General features: G+C 39.7%; 1 protein-coding gene across 2 annotated transcripts in view; it reads left to right on the top strand.

Annotated features, from left to right (window-relative positions):
* The first annotated feature begins 13605 nt into the window (after window positions 1-13605).
* The window catches only part of POLA1 (DNA polymerase alpha 1, catalytic subunit), a 303690-nt gene continuing 289644 nt past the window's right edge, over window positions 13606-27651 (top strand). Inside the window, exons 1-5 of one of the 2 annotated variants that reach the window (XM_044234365.1) lie at window positions 13649-13717; window positions 14312-14432; window positions 18411-18535; window positions 21207-21303; window positions 22212-22292. In XM_044234365.1, coding sequence (XP_044090300.1) covers window positions 14405-14432; window positions 18411-18535; window positions 21207-21303; window positions 22212-22292 — 331 coding nt within the window. In that variant the 5' untranslated portion in view covers window positions 13649-13717; window positions 14312-14404. Of the gene's footprint in view, window positions 13718-14311; window positions 14433-18410; window positions 18536-21206; window positions 21304-22211; window positions 22293-27651 lie in introns of both variants that reach the window. The other variant, XM_044234364.1, reaches the window with a different exon arrangement.

Raw genomic sequence — 27651 nt, 5'->3', positions numbered from 1 at the left:
ACCAAGCAGACTCAGCGCTGAGCATGGAGCCTAACACCAAGTTCAATCCTGCAACCTTGAGATCATGATCTGAGCCAAAGCCAAGAGTTGGAGGCTTAACCAATTGAGCCACCCAGGGGTCCCTAGTGTAGTGATTACTTCTAAAAAATTGCCTTACAGGCACCTGGGTGGCTCATGTAGTTAAGCCTTTGCCTCTGCCTTTGACTCAGGTCATGATCTCCAGGTCCTGAGATGGAGTCCTGTATCGGGCTCCCTCCTCAGTGGTGAGGCTGCTTCTCCCTCTCCCTCATCCTCTCCCCTCTGGTCATCCTCTATCTCTCTCTCAAACGAATAAACAAAATCTCAAAAAAATTGCCTTAAAAATGCCATTCATAACAACATTGTTCACAATAGCCAAAAGTTGAAAGCAATCCAAATATCCATCACTAGATGAATGGATAAACAAAATGTTGTATATACACACAATGGAATATTATTTAGCTTTGAAAAGGAAGGATATTTTGAAACCTGCTACAACAGGATAAACCTCAAGAACATTATGCTAAGTGAAATAAGGCGGCCATACACACAAAAAAATTACTATATGATTCCACTTATATGAAGTACTTAGAGCAGTCACATTCATAGAGACAGAAAGTAAAATGGTGGTTGTGAAGGGCTGGGGGGAGGAGGAATGAGAAATTATTGTTTAATGGGTACAGAGTTTCAGTTTGTGATAATGAAAAATTCTGGAGATTTGTTGCCCAGTAATGCAAATGTACTTAGCATTACTGAACTATACACTTAAAAATGGTTAAGAAGATTACTTTTACATTATGTGTATTGTAGCACAATCAAAAAATTAAAGTGATTCTAGAACAATGGGATTTCCATAAGCAACAAATGAACTTTGATCCTTATCATACATTATATATAAAAATTAAGATAGGGGCACCTGGGTGGCTCAGTGGGTTAAAGCCTCTGCCTTCGGCTCCGGTCATGATCCCAGGGTCCTGGGATCGAGCCCCACATCGGACTCTGCTCAGCGGGGAGCCTGCTTCCTCCTCTCTCTCTCTCTACCTGCCTCTCTGCCTACTTGTGATCTCGATCTGTCAAATAAATAAATAAAATCTTTAAAAAAATTAACATGGAATGGATCATAGACCTGAAAAACGTAAAATGTGTGTAAAATGTGAAAGCCTTAAGACTTCTAGGATATAAAAAGAGAAAAACCTTTATGACCTCAGGTTAGGCAAACATTTCTTAAGACACAAAAAGCGTGAACCATAAAGAAATAAAGGGAATAAATGGAATTACATAAAAAATAATAATTTTTGTTTTCAAAGGACACAGTTAAGAAAATGAAAAGGTAAGTAAGCCTCAGATGCAGAGAAGATATGTGCAAAAGACATTTTATAAATGACTTAGGGATGTATAAAAATTATTATAATTTAATAATTAGACAAATAAGTAAACTTTTAAAAAAATGGGCAAAGGTAGGGTGCCTGGCTAGCTCAGTCAGTGGAGCACCCAACTCTTGATCCCAAGGTTGTGAGTTCAACCCCTATGTTGGGAAGGGAGCCTACTTAAAAAAAGTTCTAGGGGAGCCTGGGTGGCTCTGTTGATAAGCATCTCCCTTCAGCTCAGGTCATGATCCCAAGGTCCTGGGATGGAGCCCCGCCTATTTGGGCCTCCTGCTGAGCAGCAAGTCTGGTTATCACTTTCCCTCTGCTGCTTCCGGACTGATGCTCTCTCTCAAATAAATAAACAGAATATTTTTTCAAAAATTCTTAAAAAATTGAAGTGGGCAAAAATTTGAACAAATATTTCATTAAAGGATAACACAGAACTGGCCAAGAGACTTCTGGCTTTAGCTTCCATATATAAAGTGCTTGAAAGTTGTTGCTACCATCCTTATATCAAGAAGAATATGGATGGGGTGCTTGAGTGGCTCAGTGGGTTAAGTGTCTTCCTTTGGCTCAGGTCATGATCCCAGGGTCCTGGGATCCAGTCCCATGTCACTGGGTTTCCTGCTCAGCGGGGAACCTGCTTCTCCCTCTCCCTCTGCTCTTCCCCCTGCTTGTGTGCATACTCTCTGACAAATACATAAATAAAATATTTTTTAAAATAAATTTTAAAAAAAGAAAAGAAAAATAGGGATAAACTGAAAATCAATGACCTTTCTTAGACCCATCAGAGAACTGAGATAATGGGGAGAATTACCATCCCCAAACCTAGAGAGATAGGCACGTACAGAAGTCTCCTAGCTGACATCTGCTCACCTGGAACAGAAACACCTGGAACCATAATCTGATGGAAATACTTAAATGGTAATTTTGGTAAATTATTGGAGGCTGAGTATGGACTAATATGAAACTGAGAAATTCCTGGGGCTGCAATCACAGAAAGGACCCCACACTTTTGTGGGCTTTTCCTCCAGGAACCCCACCAGATTCTCACCCTGAGGATCTGAGAAATATCCCCTGGAGACCCTGGCAGAAGAAGAGGAAAAGTATCCACCAGGAAAGCTTTCCAGAATGCTCTCTATCATAAAGACCTACTCTCCAGGTGGCAAGACTCTGTCAGAGGGCAAAACTGCAATATTATTCCCGGTTAGGAAAGGGAATTTCAGGCTTCTCCACCTACAGAGAAATAAAGACAACCATATTCCACACGGGATGAGATTTCGAGGAGATAAATTGGAACTGCTGAAGTAAGGGAAAGAAGTAGGGGAACAATGTGAAAATACCAGTAGGAGGAGAAAGGGAAAATAGAGCAGAAGAAATATTTGAATAACAGCCAAAGACCTTCCAAAGAATTGGTCATTAATGCGACAGACAAAAAACTACAGACCAAGTAACCTCAGAGAACACCAAGCAAGATTAATACTGAAACAATCAACAATCAACAATCAACAATGACAAAAACCCAAACCTAAGAATATCTTATTTAAACTACAAAAAAACAAAAAACAAACAGGACAAGGTAAAAATCTCAAAGGAAATCAGAAGTGGGGGAGCACGGTGGAGGGAAACCATTTCTAAAATAAGAATAAGAATTACGGTGGGCTTCTCATCAGAAACGATGTAATAAGTGTTCTGAGGCTCAATTTCCAATGTGTGGGTGGGGACATTTCAGAACATAACAAAACAAAAGACACCTTACCAGTTCTTACCACTTAGGAAATTCCAAGTGTTTTGGGAGCTCTGTGGCAGAACTGAGGATAAGACCAAATACATATTTCTTATTATGCAAACAAGTCAAGAGTGGAGTGAAATCACTAACCTGTTGGAGGGCAAAGAAAAAACACTTGCCAACCTAGAATTCTATATCCAGTGAAATTATCTTTCAAAAGTGAAGGAAGAAGATGGGGTTGAGTATAACTTGTGGAATTTAAGAAATAAAACAAATTCTTTGGAATTGCTTAACATAATAGCAACAAGATATTGGGAAATCCTTAAACAATTTTTAGCAATGATCAGAAATGTTTTTGATTTCATTTATTCTTTTCTTATTTCATTTATTCTGACTTTGTTGATGTATACAGCCCAGAGAACAAAGAATATTGCATGAAAAATATATAGATTGGCCCTCATGTGAATTTCCATTATTGCAGATATGGAATAATTCTGTTTATGTTTTTCCAGTTTAATTGCTCATGATTTTTTAAAAATTTCTATCAGTTTTTATGGAATTTTGAAATACTGATACCATAAATGTTATGCCAAGTTTGAAACTTTTCACTTATTTCTAATACTATTTAGATCTTGTCCATATATTTAATATGAAAAGGTTGAAACCTGCTTAATGAGTGGTCATTTTTTTCAGTGTTTTAGGTAATTACCATTTTTGAGAGATTATTCTCCTGTAGGAAATGAAATGCTATTCACTACAAATTCACATTTTTAAATTTTATTTTTATTTTTTTAAGGATTTTATTTATGAGAGAGAGAGAGAGAGCAGGGGGAGGAGCAGAAAGTAGAGGGAGAGGGACAAGTAGACTCCATGTGCTGAGCACAGAGCCCGACATGGGGCTTAGTCTTAGGACCCTGAGATCATTATGTGAGCTGAAACTAAAAGTTGGACACTCAACTGACTGAGCCACTCAGGCACCCTGCATTCACATTTTTTTAAAGTAAGCTCAACACCCAATGTGGGGCTTGAACTCATAACCCTGAGATCAAAAGTCACAATATTTACTGACTGAGTGGGACAGGTCCCTCTATATTTTTTTATTTTTTATTTTTTAAAAGATTTTATGTATTTATTTGACAGAGAGAGAGAGAGAGTGCACAAGCAGGGGGAGTGGCACGCAGAGGGAGAGGGAGAAGCAGGCTTTCCACAGAGCAGGGGGAGCCCGACATGGGACTCCATCCCAGGACCCCAGGATCATGACCTGAGCCGAAGGTAGTTGCTTAACCAACAGAGCCACCCAGGTACCTTATATTTTTTATTTTAAAATGCAACTTGGAAATAACTTTTCATTATATGAATAGTCTTTAAAAAAAGTAAAGCTGCTAAAGCAGAAAAAAAAAGCAGAGAAATTAGAGACTTTCTCAGACAAATAGAGTGAGAGAATTGTTTGCCAGTAGACCTGCCCTTCAAGAAATGTTAAAAGAGTTTCTTTATGCAGAAGAAAATGATACAGGTCCGAAATTGAGATCTACACAAAGTATAAGAGAGCATCAGGGAAGGAATAAATGAAGGTAGAATGCAATTTTTATTTATTCATGTAAGTATTTATTTATTTCCGCAGGCTCCATGCCCAGTGTAGAGCCCAACACAAGGCTTGGACTCATGACCCTGAGATTAAGACCTGAGGTGAGATGAAGAGTCAGATGCTTAACTGACTGAGCCACCCAGATACCCCTGGTAAAATAAAATTTTTAAGTTTTTTCCTTAATTGATTTAAAAGATAACTAAAGCAGAACAGTAACAAGGTAAGATAACAAGATGTGAAATGAATGACAGCAAGGTCACAAGGGTCAGGAGGGAGGAATTGGGCATACTCAATTATAGGGTACCTGCATCACATATGAAGCAGTACGGTGTTATCTGAAGGTGAACTTAGAGTATTTTTAAATGTATATTGTAAACCCTAGGGCAGCCGCTAACAACGCTTAAAAGAAAAAGGAAGTATAAACATTTTGCAAAGGGAGAAGATTAAATGGAATCATATAAAACGCTCCATTAAAACCTGAGAAAGAGAAAAAGAAACAAGGAACAAAGAAAAACAAAGAACAAATACAGTGATGAGAAAACAATTACAAATAGCCAATATGCACATAAAAAGATACTCAACATCATTGGTCATCAGAGAAATACAAGTTTAAATTCACAATGAGGTAGTAATATATAACCAGTAGAATGAAAATGAAAATTAAAATGGATAGTACTGCTGAATCTGTCCTACATTGCTGGTGGGAATGTAAAATAGCCCAGCCACTTTGGAAAACAGTTTGGCAGTTTATTTTAAAGTTAAACATACACTTACCCTATGACTCAGCAATCCCTCTCCTAAGTATTTACCCAAGAGAAACGAAACATGTCCTTATAAAGACCTGTACACAAAATTATAGAAATGGACAACAGCTGGAGTCCCGGGATCGAGTCCCGCATCAGGCTCCCAGCTCCATGGGGAGTCTGCTTCGCTCTCTGACCTTCTCCTCGCTCGTGCTCTCTCTCACTGTCTCTCTCTCTCAAATAAATAAATAAAATCTTTTAAAAAAAAAAAAGAAATGGACAACAGATTAGTGGTTGCCAGTTGTTAAGGTTGGGGTGGGAGTAGGGGTTGAGCAGGAGGTGAGCAGGTGTGGCTATACAAGGGCAACGTAAGAGATTTTAGAGATAGAAATGTCTTGTACCTTGACTATATCAATGTCAATATCCTGGTTGTGATATGATACTATAGTTTTGAAAATGTTACCATTGGGAGACACTGAGTAAAGGACAAACATGGATTTTTTTTCTGTATTATTTCTCATAACTGCATGCGAATTTACAATACCTTAAAATTTAAAGTTTAGTTTTAATGTAAGGCCAGGGACACCTGGCTGGCTTAGTGGATTGGAGCATTACCCTTGATCTCAGGGTCATGAGTTCAAGCCCCACGTTGGGAGAGACACTTACTTAAAAAACAAAAACAAAAACAACAAAAACAAAAACAAAAACAACGTGTAAGGCAGACTACAACATGTAAAAACAAGAAATAGGGGCACCTGGGTGGCTCAGTGGGTTAAAGCTCTGCCTTCAGCTCAGGTCATGATCCCAGAGTTCTGGGATCAAGCCCTGGAATGGGCTCTCTGCTCAGCAGGGAGCCTGCTTCCTCCTCTCTCTCTCTGCCTGCTTCTCTGCCTGCTTGTGATCTCCATCTGTCAAAAAAATAAATAAAATCTTTTTAAAAAAATAAAAGCAAGAGATATTGACAAGAATTTTCAGAAACATGTCCATTGTATTAAAGAGATTTAGATACAATATAGTAAGTCATCAAGCGTACCTAACCATTAAACATTTATGCCAATGGAAGGAAATGAAAGATCATTCAAGACATGATCTTGGTTTTTTATTTTTTTAAGATTTATTTATTTATTTGACAGACAGAGATCACAAGCAGGCAGAGAGGCAGGCAGAGGGAGAAGGAGGGGAAGCAGGCTCTCTGCTGAGCAGAGCCCTGATGCAGGGCTCGATCCCAGGACCCTGGGATCATGACCTGAGCCGAAGGCAGAGGCTTTAACCCACTGAGCCACCCAGGCGCCCCATGATCTTTGTTTTTGATCCAAGATAACATATGCAGGTCCAGAAAGCATCAGATTTGTATGCATATACATAAGTTTCAGCAGACTTACCTTGCTAATAATGTCTGATCTAGGGGGCATGCCCCTCCCCCACTTTTGAACACCTTTCATTTCCAGGACGATCTTTTATTTTTCGTTTTTAAAAAGGATTTTGTTTATTTATTTGGGAGAGAGCGAGAGTGAGCAATGGGGGTTGGGGGGGATAGGAGAAGCAGAGGGAGAAAGACAAGCAGCCTCTGTGCTGAGCATGGAGCCTGATGGAAGCCTTGATCTCACAACCCTGGGATCATGACCTGAGCCAAAATCAAGAGTCGGACAGGATGCTTTGCAGACTGAATCATCCAGGTGCCCCCAGGATGATCTTTTAAAGCAGATGATTGTAAAACAAACTCTTGACTGTGCCTGAACTATCAACAACTGTTTGGGAATGTCTGTCTTTCTGGCAGAAATTATTCAATAAGTAGTTAAGGACAAGGGAAATGAAATCTAAGTTGTCGTTCCTGTGGAAGGAACACAGAGAGTGATAAGATGAAGCAACAAGTGATGACTTCTGGAGCTAAAATGATTCTCCATCCCCTAGCTCATATCACAGCAATGTGGTCAGACTGATTTCATCAGTACAGAAGCTTAACAAGAGGGGTGGTTTCACATCACTTCTAAGAAAGCTAGTGCTGGGCTTGCATGAATCTTTTAGGTAAACCAGACATCATTCCACTGAAAGGAAGCCACCATACTGAATTCTGTAAGATACTAACAAGTGAAAGTCTTTAGAACAGATGGGAAATGAGCCCTGCTTCTTCATGAAAAGTGGTGTGTCTGACTGATTATTTATGTCAACATTAACCATCCTTCTGATGACTTAAAGCTTAGCAGTGTCTTCTTAGACTGTTCGCTCTCAACTTTGGCTGGACGCTGGAATCCCATCTTTAGAAATTCTGATTTAATAGGTTTGGGGAGCCGCTGGGCATTGGACCTTTGAAAACTGCTCAGATGATTCTAATTACCAGCCAAAGTTGAGAACCATGCTCTCCACTTTATAGAATGCTGGCCATATGCAAATTAAGAAGCCCTCATACTACCATCCTTTCCTAAAATTCACTGTTGACGACTACATGATCAGTCTCCTAACTTTCAAGTCTTTCTTAACTTTGCCCCAATACCTTTAATAATTCCCACATGAAATCTGGTTTTCTGTTGCCAAGTGTTAGTTCATGCTGCTGATGTAGAAGGTTCTGAAGCATTAGTACAGCTATTTGTCTTTGGGGGCAAGTTTTATTCACGATGACATTGCATATTTATGCTGTGAGCCAGGGCTCAGTTATCACAAAAGATTTGCCCATTGGTCAATAATTCATGTAGACTAACTTGAGGACATGGCTCCCTACTGGGGTGGGAAGAAGAGGATCGTGTGGTAGTAGGTTTGAGGAAATGGTTCAGATGTAATGATGTTGATGGCTAAAAAATAACTCTACATAGAATAGTACTCAAACCTGGCTGATTCACCTTCCGAGTTTTTAGTTTAATTAATGTTGTCTAGTTAAGATATACAGGCAGATGTCTCTGTTTGCTTTTATTGTTTGATCATTATTTATCATTATTTATCATGGCCATCTTAAGAAAACTGATTTTTCTGTCTGGAAGTGACCAGAGTGGCAGGAATTAGAGATCAAGTCATTTAAGGACAAAGGCTCTAGACTCAAGTGTTTCATACTCTATTCCCCAGGATTAAACTTCACAGGGTATAATGGGTTGGCTGGGCAGCGGGAAGGGAGGGGAACATATCTATGTGGATGGCACATATTTAAGCTGCTGTTGATTTTTCTGGAATCTCACAGTATTTATTCGTTAAAAAATTAAAATGCAAGTGGGGAGAGAGAAGAGAATTGAACATTTTTGTTCATTAATTCCTCTCAGGATTATGTCCCTCCCCCATTTAATTGATCTAGAAAACCACCTTCTGTTATAATTGTTTTGCCTGAAAGGGTTTTGTTCTTAGTGTTGTGAGTACTGACTCGATTTCCTTAGAACACTCAGAGATAGTTTCTTGGGGACAGACCTGCTTTCCTTAAATTCACAAGGGACACATTCTAAGTAAAATAAACGCCTATTAACTGATAGTGAGGATCATCATTTTCTAAACACTGGAATGCTCTCATCTTCTGTTGAGCATTCCTCCGTCCCTGTATTTAAGTATCTGAAATACTAACCAGGAGATTGCTTGGTGACTTTGGAATGAGAGTAAAGCAAAGAAACAGAATGCTGTGTCAGCTGGAGATATTAGTTACAAGCAACAGAGACAGACTTTGGTGGGTTTGAGAAAAAAGGAGGTGGAGAAGATAGGGGAGGAGGGATGGAGGAGGGAAGGAAGAAGAGGTTGTGAGAAGATCTTACAGATCTTATGAATCACTAGGAATCCCTGCGGTAGGCACATAGCAGGGCTCTGAAGCTGAAGTCACTGGTAAAAATCACACTTCCGCCATTGCTGCCCAGCAGGAAGTGGGAAGTTGCTACCACTGACACGAAAAGAATATCCCTGTTTTTTGTGACACTAGTTCCAAATTCAAAATCCTTTGTGGAAATGGCCAAGCACAAGACTGTTCATGTGGTTGCTGGCAGAGTTACTGGGACAAAAGCTTCTAAAGTGGTAGGTGGGTCGGCCTCCTCACAAACTCAGAATGTGAGAAATAGCCCAAACCTGTCAGACACTGGGTGGCCAAAGTAATTTCAAATATCTGTCATGGTTATCTAAGTAGTTATTTATCCCCAACAACAAGGAAACCCAAGGCATGTGTGTATTTGTTTGTATCTATTAGGGACCCTACCTATGTAGGGAATAGTCTGCCTTACTCTCCAGTGTCTCTCTCCCTTGGGCAATGTTAGACCAATTTCATTTTATCTCTCCAATCCCTTATTTGCTGGGTGTCATTCATTATTGCTTTAGAAGTGAGGTGAGTTTATAGTTAAGCTAAAGTATTTATCCATTGTCCTTTGATTCAATTAGTCTCAGCCCCAGAATCACTGCCTTTAAGCAAAGGACTCAATAAACACCATCATGAGACTCACACCGCCCAGGAACAGCTCACAGGCACGGGGTCTGCAGATGCCATTCCAGAGAGCCGTGGTTTGTCCAAAAGTAGAGATATACATAATGAGCTGTGCTCCAGGAATGGGCCTGCCCCCATGGCCCCTATACCTGTGCAGTAGGGGGATGGGGGTGTGTGAGGGGGCTGGGAGGGAGGGGCAGAGGGAGAGGGAGAGAGAGCATCTCAAGCAGACTTCCCGCTGAGCTCAGAGCCTGACAGTGGGGCCGAATCCACAACCCCCGACCCCTGAGATCACATTCTGATCCTAAACCAGGAGTTGGATGCGCAACACACTGAGCAACCCAGGTGCTCCCCTATGCCTTTTAATAAGCAAGTAAGTCAAGAGAGGGGCTTTGCCACTTATGTGCCTGGGAAAATGATTTGAGCTTGGACACCACTAGCTAGATGCCCAGAGGAGTTGCATATTTACTCATATCACCTGGAATCCTTGTGGGATGTCAAGGGCACACACAGCTCCACTCATTTTCCTGCTGATTTTCAGCTGGCAGACAATCCTCTCTCCATAGCTGCACATAAACAGCATTACCTAGTTGTGTTGAGAAACTCCGCATGGCCACAAAGCTGATTTTATTAATAAACCCAGAGATAACCAGGTTCATGTTAGCAAACTCACACTGCTATTGGCCAGAGTCCTAACTTATTGATGGCAATGAGAAATACACCTGCCAGTATACTTGTCAGAAGAGAATTTGGTTGGCTGGTTGTCTTCCCCCTAGGAAAAAAAAAACGAGTCTAATTTATGAAAGAAAGTTTGCTTGGAGAGTAGGCAAATAGCTTAGGCTGGTATGGTGGCTTCACAGATGTTAGACCAAGGCTCTTATCATTCTGTTCCACCAACTGTGGCTTTCATCCTCAGAGTTAGCTCATAATCCAAGATGGCTGTTGGAGGTTCCGCCATCACATCCGTGTTACAGGAAGAAAGAGAGAAAGGGCAAACGGACAAAAAAAGAGAGTCCCTTCCAGCTATAACCAATTTCATTAAGCAGCTTTCCTGTAAGTCTTCCCCCAGCAGTACTGCTTAAGTCTTGTGTGCCAGAAATTAGTCATTTAGCTAAAACTTGGTGCAAAGCAGACTGGGAAGTACAGTCTTTTCCTCTATCAATGTGCTGAGCTAAAAGTCCACATTTCATTACAAGAAGAAAGGGAGAATGAATGTAGCAGTAGGCAAACAGCAATTTCTTGACATACCTACCTTGTATAGTTATTAGTAATATCAGTGTAATGGTAAGGCTTATTATAAAAATACAATAAGTATAATAGCTATTTATTGAATGTCTCGATGCTGGCATCTTAATGGCACTGTACATGTATTATTTCAATTAAATTTCACAATTGCTTCTTAGGTAAGTATAAGCACCTTTGTTTTATGGAGGAAGAAATTGAGGTTTCAGTAACCAATTGATGGTCACTTAAAAGTAGTAGTCTAAGAATCAAACCTGAAATCTGTCTCTAACTGATGTTGTAATGCCTCCTGCATAATATTAAAGAGAACAAATTGTAAAAAAAAAAAAAGAATCTATAATGCTATCATCTGGAGAAGATATATTCCATTTTACATAGCATTGGTATTTGATATACAGTTGTAATTAACTATCCATGTCACTTTTCCTTCTGCTCTATTCACTTTATAAAATATCATACACACTTTCCATGTTTTAAGTTTTCCCAATTATTTTCTTTTTGATGTCACATCATTAAACCACTTCTCTGATGTGGACATTTATTTCTCAACTTTTTGCTGATGGAAAATGGTAACCATTGACATCTTTGCATTTATTCTGTTTCTTGTGAGTTATTTTCTATTAACTTTTACCCGCAGAAATCATGGTTTGAAAGATAAAAAGCATGCTATTGTACTTGCCACATATTGCAATATTATTTTCCAGAATGTTGTACCTATTTACACTGTCACTGGCAAAAAATAACCAGTTCACCAGTAATAGATGAGTTTATATAGAGAGATATAGATGAAAAGATAGAAATGGTGGGAAATAGTATTTCAAGTTAGTAATTAAGACTGTTTTTCTTTGTTTTCAGTAATGATGATAAATTAAAAAAAAAACTTTTCAATTTGGAAAACCAGTGTAAAACTCCTCCTGTGTTGGACAGGAGAGAGCAAGTTTAAGACAAATTGTGATTTTTTTTTGACTGACTAGATAACAAAGTTAGATTTACAATTTAGTTAATGAAACAAGCTTTGAGGCCTCTTGCTTGCTTATGGGCCACTTCTGAGGACTTGGAAGATACTCTAGCAACAGTCTTGTGTTTTGTGAAAATTCACAAAAGTAAATTTTTAACTACAATCTGTTATGGCTACTTAGTGATTTGCTGGCAAACTGTCTCTCTCTCTCTCTCTCAAAAAAAGGAGGGGGACTGATTTTTGATTTGTAGTATTTGCCCATTTCCATGGTGTAAATACTCCCACCATGGCTGATTTCAAGCTACCAATGGCTTAACAAGCAGATTATGAAATTCCTGAACATGTAACAATCAGCTCTTGAGAACCACCACCTTTCCCTTCAACACACTTCCCTTCCTGCCTGGTGGTGGAGGAGAAGTGGGCATAGTCATCGTGGGATTCTGAGAAAAATCCCATGGGATTTCTCAGAATCTGAGAAATCTGAGTTGGTGTTGCCTTGCATTCAGACTTAGTGGCGTCTATTTTGGTTGAAAGCACTCTCATTATATTTAAGATATTGACAGACCTCCAGGTGTAGGAATAGCTTTCAGGAATATTCCTATCCCACTGTGCTGACTTGGAGTTTTGACCTGAATGTGCAGGGCCAGAGTGATATCATAATATGAACGTGTTCTCAGGTCCTGGCTCCTGCAACTATGTGGGTCATGAAAGAGAAACAAGACTTGAAGTGCTTAGAGTTTTAAGGTGGCATGTGGAAAATGATCAGACGTGAAGTTATAAAGGAAAGATTTGGTTCTTATTGATGCCTAGCCAAAACAGTTCTCTCCTGTTAGGAATAAACTTTATACTATCAAAGTTGCAACAATTTTTTTAAAAGTAAAGTACAGGCATAAATCTGTACTAATGCTTTAAACAATGAGTGGATTCAAGTGTGAATTACTATGTGTTACGTATCACAACGTATGGATCGTATATTAACATGATATTAAGTAATGGTATAAAGCTGAAAGAAAAATTTCTAAAAAATCAGAAATTAAGAAACAAACATTGATCAACATGCTGGAGGATAGACTGAATTAACTTTATATTCTCTTTAGAGAAAAAAATATATATACATATGTATACACACACATATCTATAAATCACACAGCGACTGTGTTCACACGCTAAGAAAAAGTTATCAGGCAAGACTCAGAGCGCGCAGCAGGAGGCAGTCGCTTTCCCAAGGCTCTGAGGAAACGGATCCAACCACGCCCATCCTACTGCCCGCCCGCGTCTTTTTTCTCGGAAAATCAGCTCTCAGAACCAGAAAGCCCCTACTCCATAGGCGCCCAAATCTTTTCCCATCAGCATGGGTGCGCCTGCGCAGCGAGCTTCCTGGCGACTCCTTTCCGGCGCCCGGCCGCTTCTTTTTCCCTCTCTCTCTCCTCCGCCTCCCAGTCACTCGAGCTTTTTCCCTCAGGGGTCATAACTGGGCGCCAAACCCGCGTCCGCGGGAAGGCCGGGGGCGGGGCGCGGCGCGGCGCGGCACGTCAGTGGCCTTCCGGGCGGAAGTCCGCAGCCTCTCGAGCCTCTGATTGGCTTTCAGCCTGGCGCCTGTCTCGGCCCCCGCGCCAGTTTCGGGCTGGTTGGCGCGGAATCGGGATACTTCAGGACCATGGCGCCCGTGCACGGCGAAGACTGCGACACGGGGTCGAGCGGTGAGGGACGACCCCGGCGCGGGGTACCGGGTTAGGAGTACAGGAACCGTGGCATGATTACGGGTGGTGAGGGCTCTGGAGAGATCCTTTTAATTTTTTCCTTAGGGAGGTGCACGTCCGGGTCCCCTGACGGGTCCTTTTGGACGCGGACCTCGGTTTTCCCCGGCTGGGACCCATTTGGTGTCGGGTGCGGCTTCCTCGCAGGGCCGTTTGTTCCTGGCAAATCAGAGCGCGTCCCTTGCAGGGCCTGTGTCACTCCTGGTCTCCGCACTAGTCTGCATTTTCTTTTTATTTCTTTTGGTGCCTGCGTTCCACGTGCTGGGCACTGCTTCATCAGAGTGGCCCCGGTGGGGCACAGCCTTGGTTCAGAGTATCTAGGAACTCTGTCCCCAAGTATCTGCTTGAGGGCTAGGACGGAACGGATGTGCGCCCTTTCTGTAGAAACTCCCAGGGAAATTGTTACACATGGTAACTCAGCGGGAAAGAAAGGTCTCAGGGTTGTCACCAGAAGATACAAATGCGTTTTGTCTTTTTAAGTAATGGGTTTCTACTTCATGCATTAACAATTTTTTTTCTTTCAAATTCTATGGAAAGTTCTTCAAGTGCTGCATGGAAATAGTGATCACAATCTAGTCATCCTTGGTGAAGTTTAAAAAAAAAAATTGCATCAGCTCAGCAGTGTTCCGGATGCGTGTATATGAATCCGTTTTCAGTGGTAATCTTTTATTTCCAAAAATAGAATACAAAAATGTAAATGGCTTTGTCTGATTTCTGATTTTTGAACTGTGTTCAACCAAAGTATGACTTAACTTCAGTGAACTTCTGACTTAAAATCAGACGCTTCACTTTCTTAGCTCAAGGTACATCTCCTATCACTCAGATACATCTCCATTAATGAGACCTTGCTTTCTAATCAGCTTCCTTAGCATTCACCTAGTTGTGAATCACAGATATCAATTTGTTCTAGCCTTTCGCTTTTAAGACAATTTGTTTTGGAGAGTCGTCTAGCCTGGATTACAAATGAGATGTAGGATGTGAGTATGCGAACAGTCTTTGCAGCCCTCCATCAGTGATTTGCCGCTAGGGTGTCTGTCTTCACCCTAAAAACTGTACGTCATCTGTGAACATCAAGAAATCACTCTTTGGAGGATACTGTGTAATCTTGAGACCCCTCTTAAGGCATAGTGTTGATTAAGTAGTTGCTGGAGACTTGTGACTGGAATTTTTCCTTTGGAGCGGAAAGATTGTTACCTGAAAGACTGTTGCAGGCTAGTGTCTGTCTGCTTTTGGGGAGGTTGGGGGTACTTCAGATGGTAATTTTGAACCAAATATTTAAACTTTTGTAATGGATTTTTTCACGCTTTTTTTTTTGTTGTTGTTAACATACCTACATGAAGCGTTGGACACATTCCAAGAAGGAAATTCTAGGCCTTTTTTCTCTTTGGTATTAGAAGGTGGGGTACCTTGACAATGAAAGTGAAAAGTTGAAAGGTCTATAACTAGCTATTATTACATATGAAAAGGGATCAGGGAGAGTTTAATGATTTAAAAAAGCAGTTACAGTGGTTTATTCATTTGTTCATTCAGCAAATATTTATTATGTACCTACTAGGTATAGGCATTTTGCCAGGCTCTGGTGTTACACTGTTAAAATGGTAGGTAAGCTGGACATGGTTTCTGTCTTCGTGGAGTTGAGATGGTAAAGAGCTAATTATGTGTGGTGCTATATTGAGGCTTCTCTGAGAAAAACACTTAGCTTTATTTTTGCTTTATTTTTGCTTTCCAGAAGCTAGACCATGGTGCTGCTGGGTGTGGTGTGTGTAGGCTGTGTGTGTGTGCGTCTGTACACACATATACATACATTAAATGGGATTCGGTATTGCTGAGTACAAAGTAAGCTTGGGATCTTCATTTAATCCTTAACAACTTTATGAAGCAGACATGATTATCCCCATTTCACAGATGAAGACCCTGAGGGTCTGCATTAGTCAAAGTCCTTAGAGGGGAAAGCTACAGGAGCCAACTCTAGCTGATGTAAATAGAAAGAAGTAATTTATTTTAAGTATTAGAAGGATATTGTGTTGTTCACAGAAACTCCAGGTGGACTGGAGAATCATTTGCAGGGCTGCTTCGTCAGGAACGGTAGTTAAAGTTGTGCCACAAAACTGGTCTAGTGAGGAGGTCATTGCCAGCCATGGCCAAGCACTTGATGTTATAGTTTGTACCTTGGGACATTGTTGGCTCTGTGACCCCAGGTAATCATCTTGCAGCTGTTGCTACTTCTAGAATCTTCCATTAGCCCACCCACTTTCCTTCTGACACTAGCTTCTGATTTAAAGTCTGAGCAGCTATTCCTAACTGATAGAATTATTAATAACATATTTTATATGTTCATGCCCTAACTGCAAGGGTGTGTGGGAAAGAGTGTCTGCTTTTTCACCTTGGGTAGTGGGACTTGTGCTCTGAGTCCCAACAAGGTTTATAATGAGGGAATTTCACAAACAGTTTCAGGTGCCAGGCGGCTTAGAAACCAACAACAAGGCATCTGGTCACTGCAGCTTGGAGATGTTAACTGGTGGTCTCATGTCACCCAGTAAGTGGTGGAGCCGGATTGTTCAGCTCCTCCCTAGTTTTCTGTTCCCCAACTCTGCACTCTCACGTAAGATTTACTTTCCATGCTGACTTTCTTTCAGTTTCTTCTGCTTTTTTTTTTTAAGTAGTTAAGGACCTTGCCAGACAGGGGGCTTGAACTCATGACCCTGAGGCTGAAAGTCTGACCAGCTCTACCGACTGAGCCAGCAAGGCACCCCTTTCTTTCAGTTTCTGAATACACCTTGCAGTTTTATTCCTTTGTAATTTGGCTTATGCTTTTTTTTTCTGTGCTTCTGCTCCCTTTCCCCCTATACTCTGATGGTGAAATTCCAATGCTCTCTCTGGGTCTGTGTTGGGTACCTCCCCTGTGAAGCCTTCCCTGATTTCTCAGACAAAATTAGCAGCATTTTTCTGTGTTCCTCAGTACCTTGTCCTTACCTCTTCTGTGACACCATGTCAGTATAATGGTGGGAGCCTTAGGTCCTTTTGCTTTATTTGACTGTGAGCCCCCTTGAGGATAGGCAGCTCTTCCTTCCTATAATTGTACCCCAAACCCTGTAGGATGGCACATTACTGCCTGTGAAGTAAGTCCATTTGAAGAACTATACATTTTGTCAGGAGCATCTATTAAAGGGGAGGCGGCGTCTTTAAGGGAATATACCAAGGCCAACTTTTCACTCTGAGTGGTCATGCCCAGTAATCTCCAGAGCCTTTTCACGTAGGCCTGCTCATGATTTTTTTAAAATCATTTGAGCCATGCCCAAGATTTTGTGGCTGTCATTAAGTACCTGCATTCCTTAATTTTTACTTAATGCCTTTCTGAAAATGGATTTAAAAGTCAAATGTGAAAGTCCAACAATAGACTGAGATGTTCAACAGAGATTCCATTTCCAGAAAGCTAGGGAAAAAAAAAGATCTCTAATTGTGCTTCACCTGTAAGATTCAGTTTCCAGCATTTTATTGTCAGCATTTGGTACATGTTCTTTAAATTGCATCTTCTTTTTCAGTCAAATGTTTTGTCGGTGAGTTGAATGCTATTATGAACGTTCCAGAGGGGTTGGAACTTTCAGGATGCATCTTACCAATACTTTTTTTCTGTGCCTCCTTTTTATGAAATAATTAGCACCAAATACAATAAAAAGCCGGTTTCACAGACATAGATGGCAACCGTGTTAAGCCAAAATGCACAGCTGGCAGGCAGCACTGTCTTGCTTGACTTGGTTATTTAGCAGCTGGTAAATGAGAGATTAGTTTTGTGGATGAACACTTCAGTGGTCAGTTGTAATGAGTAATTCAAAAGTTGAATAAGTGAACACTGAGCATAAGTAATTGAAAAGTTGAATAAATGAACACTGAGGGCTTCTGGGATTCCAGTAATTTTTGACAAAATACATTTTAATCTTTGTAATTTTATACTACTATCCTGTTTCCTGACCAAGTGAATGAGTCCTGGAAATCAGTGAAGGAATCAAGAATCTCTTCAGAGCCATCTTTTTAAATTCTCCCAACCCCCCACTTTATCCCTGCTTTGAAATTTCAAATACTTTATTTGAACCTCTGTCAGGGCATGTATTCTAAAGACTGTTTTTGAGTTAGTTGCTACTTATCTCCCTTTTTAGATAATAAGTTCTGTGAGTACAGAAACCGTGTCTTGCTTATCTTTTTGTCTTTTAGAGTGCCTAGTACTTTGCAGAGAGCAGATGCTCCTTTAAAGCCTTTCAAATTTTGATTAATAGAATACAAAATGAATTGTCCTTCTTTTATAACTCTACTTATGGCCTATCATTTCTAATGGAAAGGTTATGGACTAATGGCTGATCTCCTTTCTCTACGGTCTCCATAAGATATCAGTTGAATTTGGAATTTTCCTCTTTTTGGAGGGAAAAAAATAACAGTTGCTTCATTTGTTTTAACTGGGTCCTAGAGAAAATTTCTGGAGTCACAGGAGCTGTATGAACATGACCTTCAGGAACCATCTACAGTATGAAAAATACCAATTTCTATATTAAAATTGTGTTACTGTTGACTGGAAATATTCTTGCTACTGAGGGAAGATGGCTGAAATTTTGTAACATCTCATGTAAACTTGGCTTTTTTTCAGCTGTGTCAGATTCAGGGAGTTTTGTAGCTTCTCGATCCAGGCGAGAAAAGAAATCAAAGAGGGGGCAGCAGGAAGCTCTAGAAAGACTGAAAAGGGCTAAAGCTGGTGAGAAGTATAAATATGAAGTAAGTAACGATTTTATTTGTTTTTTTTCCTTCTGTGCTTCATCTAATTCATAGCCTGTAGGTATTTTATGTCCCCTTTGTTAGGAAATGTGCATATATTTTGTGTTTGTAAGAGTAATTTCTTACTATTAAACAAGCATGGGCATGAAGTAGATTTATACGTTGTTTCGACTACTTGGCTCTTTAAGTTCTTGTAAGATGCTCTACAGATGCTGTTAAATTCAGAAATGAAAGTAGCTGTACATTTTTTTCCTTATTAAGCCCAGTGCATGGGGCCCCTGGGTAACTCAGTGGGTTAAGCGCCTGCCTTTGGCTCCGCCTGCCTTTGGCTCAGGTCACGATCCTGGGGTCCTGGGATCGAGTCCTGCATTGGTCTCCCTGCTCAAAAGGGTGTCTGCCTCTTCTTCCTCCCTCTGCTTCTTCCCCTACACATGCACACGTGCGCTCGCTCTCTCCCTCTCTCTCTCTCAGATAAACTCTTCAAAAAAAAATACCACACTGCAGCTTTGGTAAGTTTCACAGCTTTGTGGGGGAACTTAGAAATCCTTTTACTTTACTCTTAAGGTGTTGAGCAGTCTAGCTAAGTACTACTTCTCCTTGGAGAAAATTGTTCCTAATTTTGTCTGCATTGGGTGAGGACTTGGGGCTTCTTTGTGTAAGATTGAATGTGATGCTTTTTTCTCTGTTTTCCTCTAACCACTGTGGATGGCCTACAGGTAAAAAGCAAAAACAAAAACAAAAAACCCAGAGTGGTTACCATCTAACACAGCATTGTCTGGCTTCACCTTCAGTGCTCCCTGATTATCTCAGCTGCCTCAGGGCTTGAAAGTGATTAATTAATATGAGCAAAAAATGATAATAGCAACTGCTACTGTACTTTTTTAGCGAACACTGTTCTAAGTGCAAATGTGCTCATTTAATTTTTCCAATAATCATGAAAAGTTAGATACTGTGATTAATAGCATTTCATAGGTGAGAATCCTGAGGTCACAGGGGCAGAGCCCTGATTTGAGCACAGGCAGTCTGGTTTCAGGATATGCATAGTTAACCACAGCCTATACCGTGTTGTGCAATTAAGAAAGTGGAAGAGGATTTTTGTCATTTGGCATCATTCATTTAAGTGAGTCAACCAGATCACAAAGGGTTGCTAAAAGGATTACAGTAAAGCAGGAGTAAAGCATTTTTAATGTAGGTACTTCTATAAAGGAGTTGTGTGGGGGCATTTCAGATGTTGACACAATGTGACTGATTTCCCTCTAATCACTCATGTTAATTGCATGGCTCTAAGAGTTCATGCCGAGCAGTAGCACGGGTGTTTTGACATAGAAGCAAAATGGCTTTACTCAAAATGTTTTTCTAAGGTAGTTTTCTGATATCTTTTTGATAGTATAGAAGTGAGTTGCTTAAATAAGACACAAAGTATGCCTAATGGACTTCAACCAACACAGATAATCCTGCCAGTTCCCTTCCCCTGCCAAAAGAAAATTGGTCAGTATATTAATATAATCCGACTAGTTTGTGTTTGTGTTGTCAATAGCTTAATTTGGTAGGGCAGGTAGTTTCTATTATCAGATGGTAAAAGGCCAAATCGACATTTGCCAGTGATCCCTATAGAACAGATTAAACAGCAGGTGAAAACTAAGCCTGATCCTGTAATTGTTACAAGTCTCAGAGCTGTGGCAGAAATCCAGTCGGCTCTGCCCATTGGGCTCTCAAAGCTCCATGGCCAGCGACTTTTCTTGGAGACTTAGCCCTCCAGCAGGAGTTAGTCGTTTCCTGCACTCCCAGCCACTTGAAGAGAACTCTGAAGAGTTCTCCCCAACTCTGAAGAGAAGGGGGCAATTTTTAATTGCTTTCTATGAATTCTTTTAAGTAGCCCACCAAATTTTCATGTGGGCAAGTCGATGGCAGCTGAGATGGTGTGCCTCTGTTCTGCTTGTTGCTTAAACTGTGCTTAAGTGAGCTGCTCTGTTTGTGCCAGGAGGTACTGGCCTTCTGGCCCTCTGGCAGTTGGGCAGCTCATGTTAGTGGAGAACTTGCCCTTCACACAGCACAGCATTTCAGTATCTCCAGTTTCAAGATCTGAGAATGGTAGGGGATCAGTGGTAATGCAAATAGGGATCACTTAAAAATTACTTCTAGTGTACCTGTAGAATAGAGACTAGGCTTGTTTTGCTGATTTGAGGAGGAGGCTAGGTGGGGGAAGGTTAGCTTTTGAACTGCCTTTGGTTGGTTGAATAGTTAGAAAAATTGTTAGTTTGCAGGGCAACGTCAGCTAGGCAGGAGGGAGATGGCATGCCTTATGGGTTTGCTAAGTACAGGAGAAACCAGTCTAGAAGTTACAAGTGAATAATCCTCAAAGCTGCTAACAAAGAATTGGCTATAATTCAGTTTGTTTTTTATGAAGTAGATGAGTAATTGATGGTGTGACAAGTGTATTATGCTAATGGAATCATTTAATATCTTGTGTTAACACCCACCTAAAAGGAATACTAAGTTAATTGATGTCTATTTAAGGAAAACCTGGTAGTGGTGTTGAATGTCAGAACTCATGATTTGGTTGCAGCTACTCCTTCAGGCTGCCATTCCAGTTTCAATTTGACAATTTTTCATCAGAATTGTTTAACACTTTCACTCCATTTGAAGCTTTCTCAAACTTGTATGATGGCAGGTTGAGGACTTCACAAGTGTTTATGAAGAAGTTGATGAAGAACAGTATTCGAAGCTGGTTCAGGCCCGCCAGGATGATGACTGGATCGTGGATGATGGTATGTGGGAAGAAATTGCCTCCTAGGCATTGTTTTAGTTGCTTTTCATCGAGTCTTATGTGAGAGTTGCTGCTTTGCATTAGCAGATGTAAGACACCGTTAAGATGTTATTGTTGGTTCGGATTTTTCTCAAATAAATTATTCGAGAGTGTGGAGGGAGTACAATAGAGAGTTTATTTAGGGGTATTTTGGAGAATCCAGGCACATACCTCAGGTAAATCCTCCAGGATATGACTCTGTAGGAAATGGGTGGAACCGTGTGCCCATGGTGTATCCTCAGGTGATACGGGGATAAGAAAACTGCCTATTGCATGGAATGGCTGTGAGGATTATATGAAGCTATATGTGTGAAGAGTAACTTGGACAGTCGAAAGCACCAGATAGAGGCTGGTCCTGATGTTCTTAGAACGCATGTCGAAAATTCACTGGTTCTCGCTTGTTGGGTGTGACTTGTTGGGCATGTGCCTGGTGACCACCTGACCACAGGGAGTGGTGTGGACTGCACCTGTGACCATATTTATGTTTCTGTTTCTGTCGCTGGGCTTAGCCATATTGCCACTTTTGCCTCATAGACTGAGGTGATTTTCTGGGCCTCTGTGATCTTGATTCTTTTGCTTTTTATATTCTTTTGGTAGAGTAAAACTACTGTTAAGCATCCTGTTGTGCTAAATCATTTCCCTAGCTCACCTAGATGGGCATAGCATATATCCTTTGGTTTTGACACAATAAACCTGCTCTGTAGATAATATGTTTCATCTGACACCTGTCAGGATTCTGCTACATTTAAAAATAGCACAGAACATCTGAGAAGGTATAAAAGGTGTTTTTGTTGGTTTGTTTTTTTGTGGCTAAAATACTACTGGCCACTATTAGAAACTTGATCTCAATTTCAAATTTTGTTCCTGCAGATGGTATCGGCTATGTGGAAGATGGCCGAGAGATTTTTGATGATGACCTTGAAGACGATGCCCTTGATTTTCATGAGAAAGGTACCTATATTTTGTTTTCAAGAGAGTGCCATTTTGAGATTATAAGAAGCAAAATTTGAGATGACTTGGTCCTTTGACACAAGTTTCCTTTAAAGGAAAAGAACCTACCACAATTGTTTTTAGGTGTAGAATATGTTGTAATATTGAGAGAAGCATAGTTATATCCAAAATTAGATGTAAAAAGCAAAAACACCACCATGAAATGAAGTTTCATGTCTCAGTCATCCAAAGAGTTTGCTCTTTTACTTATATTTGAATTTCAGTTCTGTGGTCATTTTAGACTTGCTGATTTTGAGAGCTGCAGCAATAAGTGATGTCTTTTAATTCCTACTGAATTGAGGTACTTAAAATTTTAGCTCTTTGATAGAAGTACAGTACAATAATAAGGTTTAGTAATCAACTGGCTTTGTCTAATCAAAATTTAAAATGATATAAATGAATGCGTCAGATTTTCTTAGCTACATAATCATTGGCAAAACATTTTTTTGAGTAAACAAGCCTGATTTAGTTTCTGTAAAATGTGAAGGGGAAATTATCTTCAGTATTTGTTGTTTTGATTTGCTTCCTTATTATCACCAAGTGTAGATTGTGGGTCAGCAAACTAAGGCCCTCACAGCCAGTTTTTTTTAAACAGCTTTATTGAGCTGTAATTCACATCCCATATAATGCACCTATTTAAAGTGTACATTTCAATGGTGTTTACTGTAGTCCCAGAGTTGGGCGGCCATCACCACAATCATCTCACATTTTCATTACCCCAGAAGGAAATCATGCCTGTTACTGTGTAGCTCTCCAGTTCAGAATGTTTTTTTCATTTTAAGAAAGTGTTTTAAAAAAAGAGAGAGGTACAAAGAAGAACACGCCATAACACCAGACAGATGTGTGTGGCCACTAAAACCTAAAATCCGTGTTATCTTACCCTTTTCAGAAAGTCTGGGCCCCGAATTGTGGATTTCTAACATTTTCTATGTTTGTTTACTTCCTTCCTCTTCCCTCTTCCCAACTGTGTACAAACAGACTTTATTTTGGTCAACTTTCTGAAAGTAAGTTGTAAACGCCATGACGCTTAATGTCTACGTGCTTCATCAGTGACCTCCTAAGAATGGGGATGCTTGTCTACTTAGCCACAGTACCCTTCTCATAGTATCATCTAATATGTTGGATCATAATAAGATTTCCCCAGTTAGCCCGAAATGATCTGTTTTTTTTTTCAGATGCAGAGTCCACTTTAGTTTTTATGTCTCTCAGTGCAGAGCAGTGCCATCCCTCTCCTCCTCCCCCTCTGGTTTCTTTTCTTTTCTTTTCTTTTCTTTTTTTTTTGTCTTTCATGACCTTGACCTCTTTGAATGGACTAGGCTGGTTTTGTTGAATGTCCCGTGGTCTGGGATTTGCTTGATTGCTTCTTGGTGCATAGAGTCAAAAATAAAATGTAGATGAAGTTGTGTCTTTCCCACTGATCATATCAGGGGTACATAAGATCACTTTGTCCCATTCTTGGCAATACTAGGTTTGATCTCTTGATTAAAATGATGTTTGTGAGGTCTTTTCCTTATAAAGCTACCTTTCCACCTTTGTATTAATGTAAATATGGGGTGTTAACTTGAGACCCTGTGTCTGTTTTCCCCATTAGCTCTCCCCCAGTGCTTTCAGCAACTGTTGATGATTTGTTTCTGTCCTTTTTAAAGCAATCACTTCAAACTCATGGACTGAAAATTGCTGTTACAGTTCAGTATCCGTTATTATTATTTTTTTTCGTGATGTTCATATTATCCCACATTTGGCACTGGGAGCCTCCTTGAGCTGCCTCCTGTGTCCTTTTTAACATGACCCCATCAGTCTTTGAGCATTTTCTTGCTTCCTGAGCCAACAAGATGTTCCAGGTTCTCCTTGTATTTGTCTTGTCCCAGACCTGGAATCTAACCATTTCTCCCGAGAGTCATGGCTTCTTTAGTGGAGAATGGTATTCAGATCTAGGGAATGGATGGTACTCCTTGCTACTAAGGTGTAATGGTTTCTAGGCCCTTTTGGTGAACAGAATTCAGAGATTTTATATATATGTTATGTTTTCATGATGATAGATTCAATTCAAATACAACACCACAGGGCTCTTCTTCACCTTCACCAGTTCTATATTTGTATCTGCCTTCAACCCCAGTGAAAACCCTTGTGCTCTAAGATATACACAAAATAATTTTAGAAATTTTAGAGCTATTACATCAGCATGTCTACTGACAACCTTTCTAAATGAAGTTTATACTTTCTTTATGGTTTTATTTGGTTTATATCTTGGTAAAGGTGTATAGTTAGAGAATTGTGTTTGGAAGGTGTTATGAAGTCATTTTTTTCTGTATGCTGTTTTATCAGTTTAGATTCATTTGTGTTTGTATTCCTATTAAGGTTTTAAAAAATCCTTCCATTTTAATTTTATATTTTGAATATTGTAAGACATTTATATGATTTCAAAATCATAACGATATTGAGATAGACTCAGGTAGATCTTACTCTCACCCCTGTGCTTTCTACTTCTTCCTTTCTACACATTTCCATAGGTAACCATTTTTAATAGTTTCTGATTATCCTTCATGTTTTTCCTTTTCCAAAAAAGTAAGGATGCGTATATTTTTAAAATGTGGGATATTATTTATTCATTCATTAGTTAAGTTAGGATATGTGGACTTTGTTGTTTCTGCCAACATTTGTAATGTAGGAACTCTACACAGTGGTACTGTTTGATCACAGTGCGGTTAATTATGTATTCCTAGTTTTTGTATGTCCATGAAGAAGAGAACGAAAGGAGCCTGTGTGCTTTTTTATCTCCCTGAACTGAGGAGGCCTTTGTTCAAGTTCTGGTTATGTTGTTCATTGCCTGTATCATTTTGAGTGAGTCCAATCACTTACCTGGACATGACTTTTGTTGGCTGTAAATTAGGTTGCACTGGACAGGGAAGTTCTTGAGAAAAGGACCCGTGTCCTAGTCATCTCTCTGCCAATCACAGTAGCAAGTGCAGAGAAAGTATGCAGCATTTGTTGAGTAAATGAACCATCTTTTTGTTTCTGTTGTCATCTTGTTATTTCTTCACAGTAATACATCAGTGAAGAGAATGACTTTGCATTCTGGAGGAGAGCTAGTCTCGGAAGTCTTTATTCCATGCTTTGCCACCATTCATCCACAAGTCCCCACTGTTTCAGTGTCCCTTAGGAGAGCCCAATAAGGTCTCAAGATCTTAGGAAGGAAAGTGGAATTTTGCAGTCCACTTTAAGGACTTCGAAGAAATTGTAACGTTTTGCACAGATGTATGAAAGGGTAACTGTGGTGTGGATCTGATCCCTGACATGCTTCAAATAGAGACAGAAAATATTAACTAAGTCCTAATGAAAAAAATTAGTAGAAAAATGAATAAAACAAATAAACAGAAGCACTAAAATTGTGGAAGATTCTACATCAAATGTTGACTCCTATTTTTTATGTTTCTTTTTGTCCTTCTCTCTAGATACTACTAACCTACAGTGGTGAAATTAAAGCCTGCTTATGAAACCTTCCTTGTTATTCAAACCTCTATTGACCTTCTCTCTTGATACCCTGTATTAGGACCTGTATTTTGTATTCTGAATATTTTGGCCATTAATTATATTCTGTTTCCAAACTGCCAAATGATCGCAATAAAAAAATTATTTCTCTTGTCTTATATTTCTCACAAATGTCCTATAGACTTTTGCATTTTTAGGCACATGAAAAAAATGCCCTTTTTATGGTGGTTAGATATACATATAATTTCTCATAAGTGACGTTTAATACATTAACAGTGCTTGTAGCCTTGACCATTATCTAATTCCAGAACGTTTTTATCCCTCTGAGTGGAAACCCATATCCATTTAACAGTCACGCCTCAGTCTTCCTTCCCAGATCCCCTGGCAACACTAGTCTTTCCATCTCTATGGATTTGCCTATTTTGAATATTTCAGGTAAATGGAATGATAAATTGTGTGACCATTTGTGTGTGGCTCCTTTAGTTTAGTGTGATATTTTCAAGTTTCCCTTATGTTGTAGCATGTATTAGTACTTCATTCTTTCTTATGACTGAATAATATTCCATTGCATGTGGAATTTAGGATGTTTCTACTTTTTGGTTATTGCAAATAGTGCTGCGTGCAAGTTTTTGTTTGAACACCTGTTTTCAGTTCTTGGGAGTATCTACCCAGGAATGGAATTATGTGTATATATTTTTATTTACTTTTTTTTCCTTACATGAAAGATATTTTCCTATAGATGCTTTTGTACTTTTGTGTTTTTTTTTTCACTTAACATGCTATCGTGAAAATCATCCTATATTAGCACATAGAGATCTTTTTTCTTTTTTACTTGTTTCTATATTGTTGCATAGTATTTTACTGTATAAATGTATGATGATGGTGTATTCAGATGGCTTCACTGAATTGTCAATTGGATTTTCAGTAATTTGCTTTTATTTTTATTTTTACATTTTAAAAATTTATTTATTCATGAGATAGGGGGGCAGGCCCCCCCACGGAGCAGGGAACCTGATGCGGGACTCAGTCCCAGGACTCTGAGATCATGACCAGAGCTGAAGGCAGATGCTTAACCGACTGAGCCACCCAGGAACCCTCAGTAATTTGCCTTTACAAATAATTCTGCATTGAATAACTTGGTGCATATGGTGCTTTCCTCAGAAAATTCCGAGAAGAAGAATTGCTGGCTCAGAGAGGAAAATGCACACGAAGTTTTATGAACTATTGTTCTAGCAGTTGTCCCATTTTACACTCCCCTTAACAATTTGAATTCCCATCTTCCAACAATTTATACTCCTGTGGCCTCACCAACAGACTGCATTGTGAAGCTTTTGGAGTTTTGCCACTCTGATACACGAGAAATAACATCTCGGTGTGGTTTTCATTTGTGTGAATTTAACACATTAAGTTGAGCATCTTTTCATAAAATGTAATAGCTGTTTATATATTTTTTATGTGAACTGTTTGTGCGTGTTTATTGTGCACATTCCTTTTGGGTTTGGGGCTTTTTAAATCCAGGGCACTATTTTTTTTTAATCAGAGAAATTGGTCCTTTATGTATAAAACATTATATATTATAATTGTTTTTCATGTTTTGTCTTTAAATTTATTCCTGTTGTAATTGAATTTTTCAGTTTTTTTTCCTTACAGATGGATTTTGAATCAGAAAGACTTTCCCAAAGCCCAGGTTACAAAGGAACTTGCCTTTTTTTTTTTTTAAAGATTTTACTTATTTATTTGACAGACAGAGATCACAAGCAGGCGGAGAGGCAGGCAGAGAGAGAGGAGAAGCAGGCTTCCTGCTGAGCAGAGAGCCCAATGTGGGACTCGA

Source organism: Neovison vison, chromosome X (genome assembly GCF_020171115.1).
Source record: "Neovison vison isolate M4711 chromosome X, ASM_NN_V1, whole genome shotgun sequence".
Lineage (NCBI taxonomy): Eukaryota > Metazoa > Chordata > Mammalia > Carnivora > Mustelidae > Neogale > Neogale vison.
The sequence above is the reverse complement of the archived record's forward strand: the minus strand, read 5'-3'. Positions and strand labels throughout refer to the sequence as shown.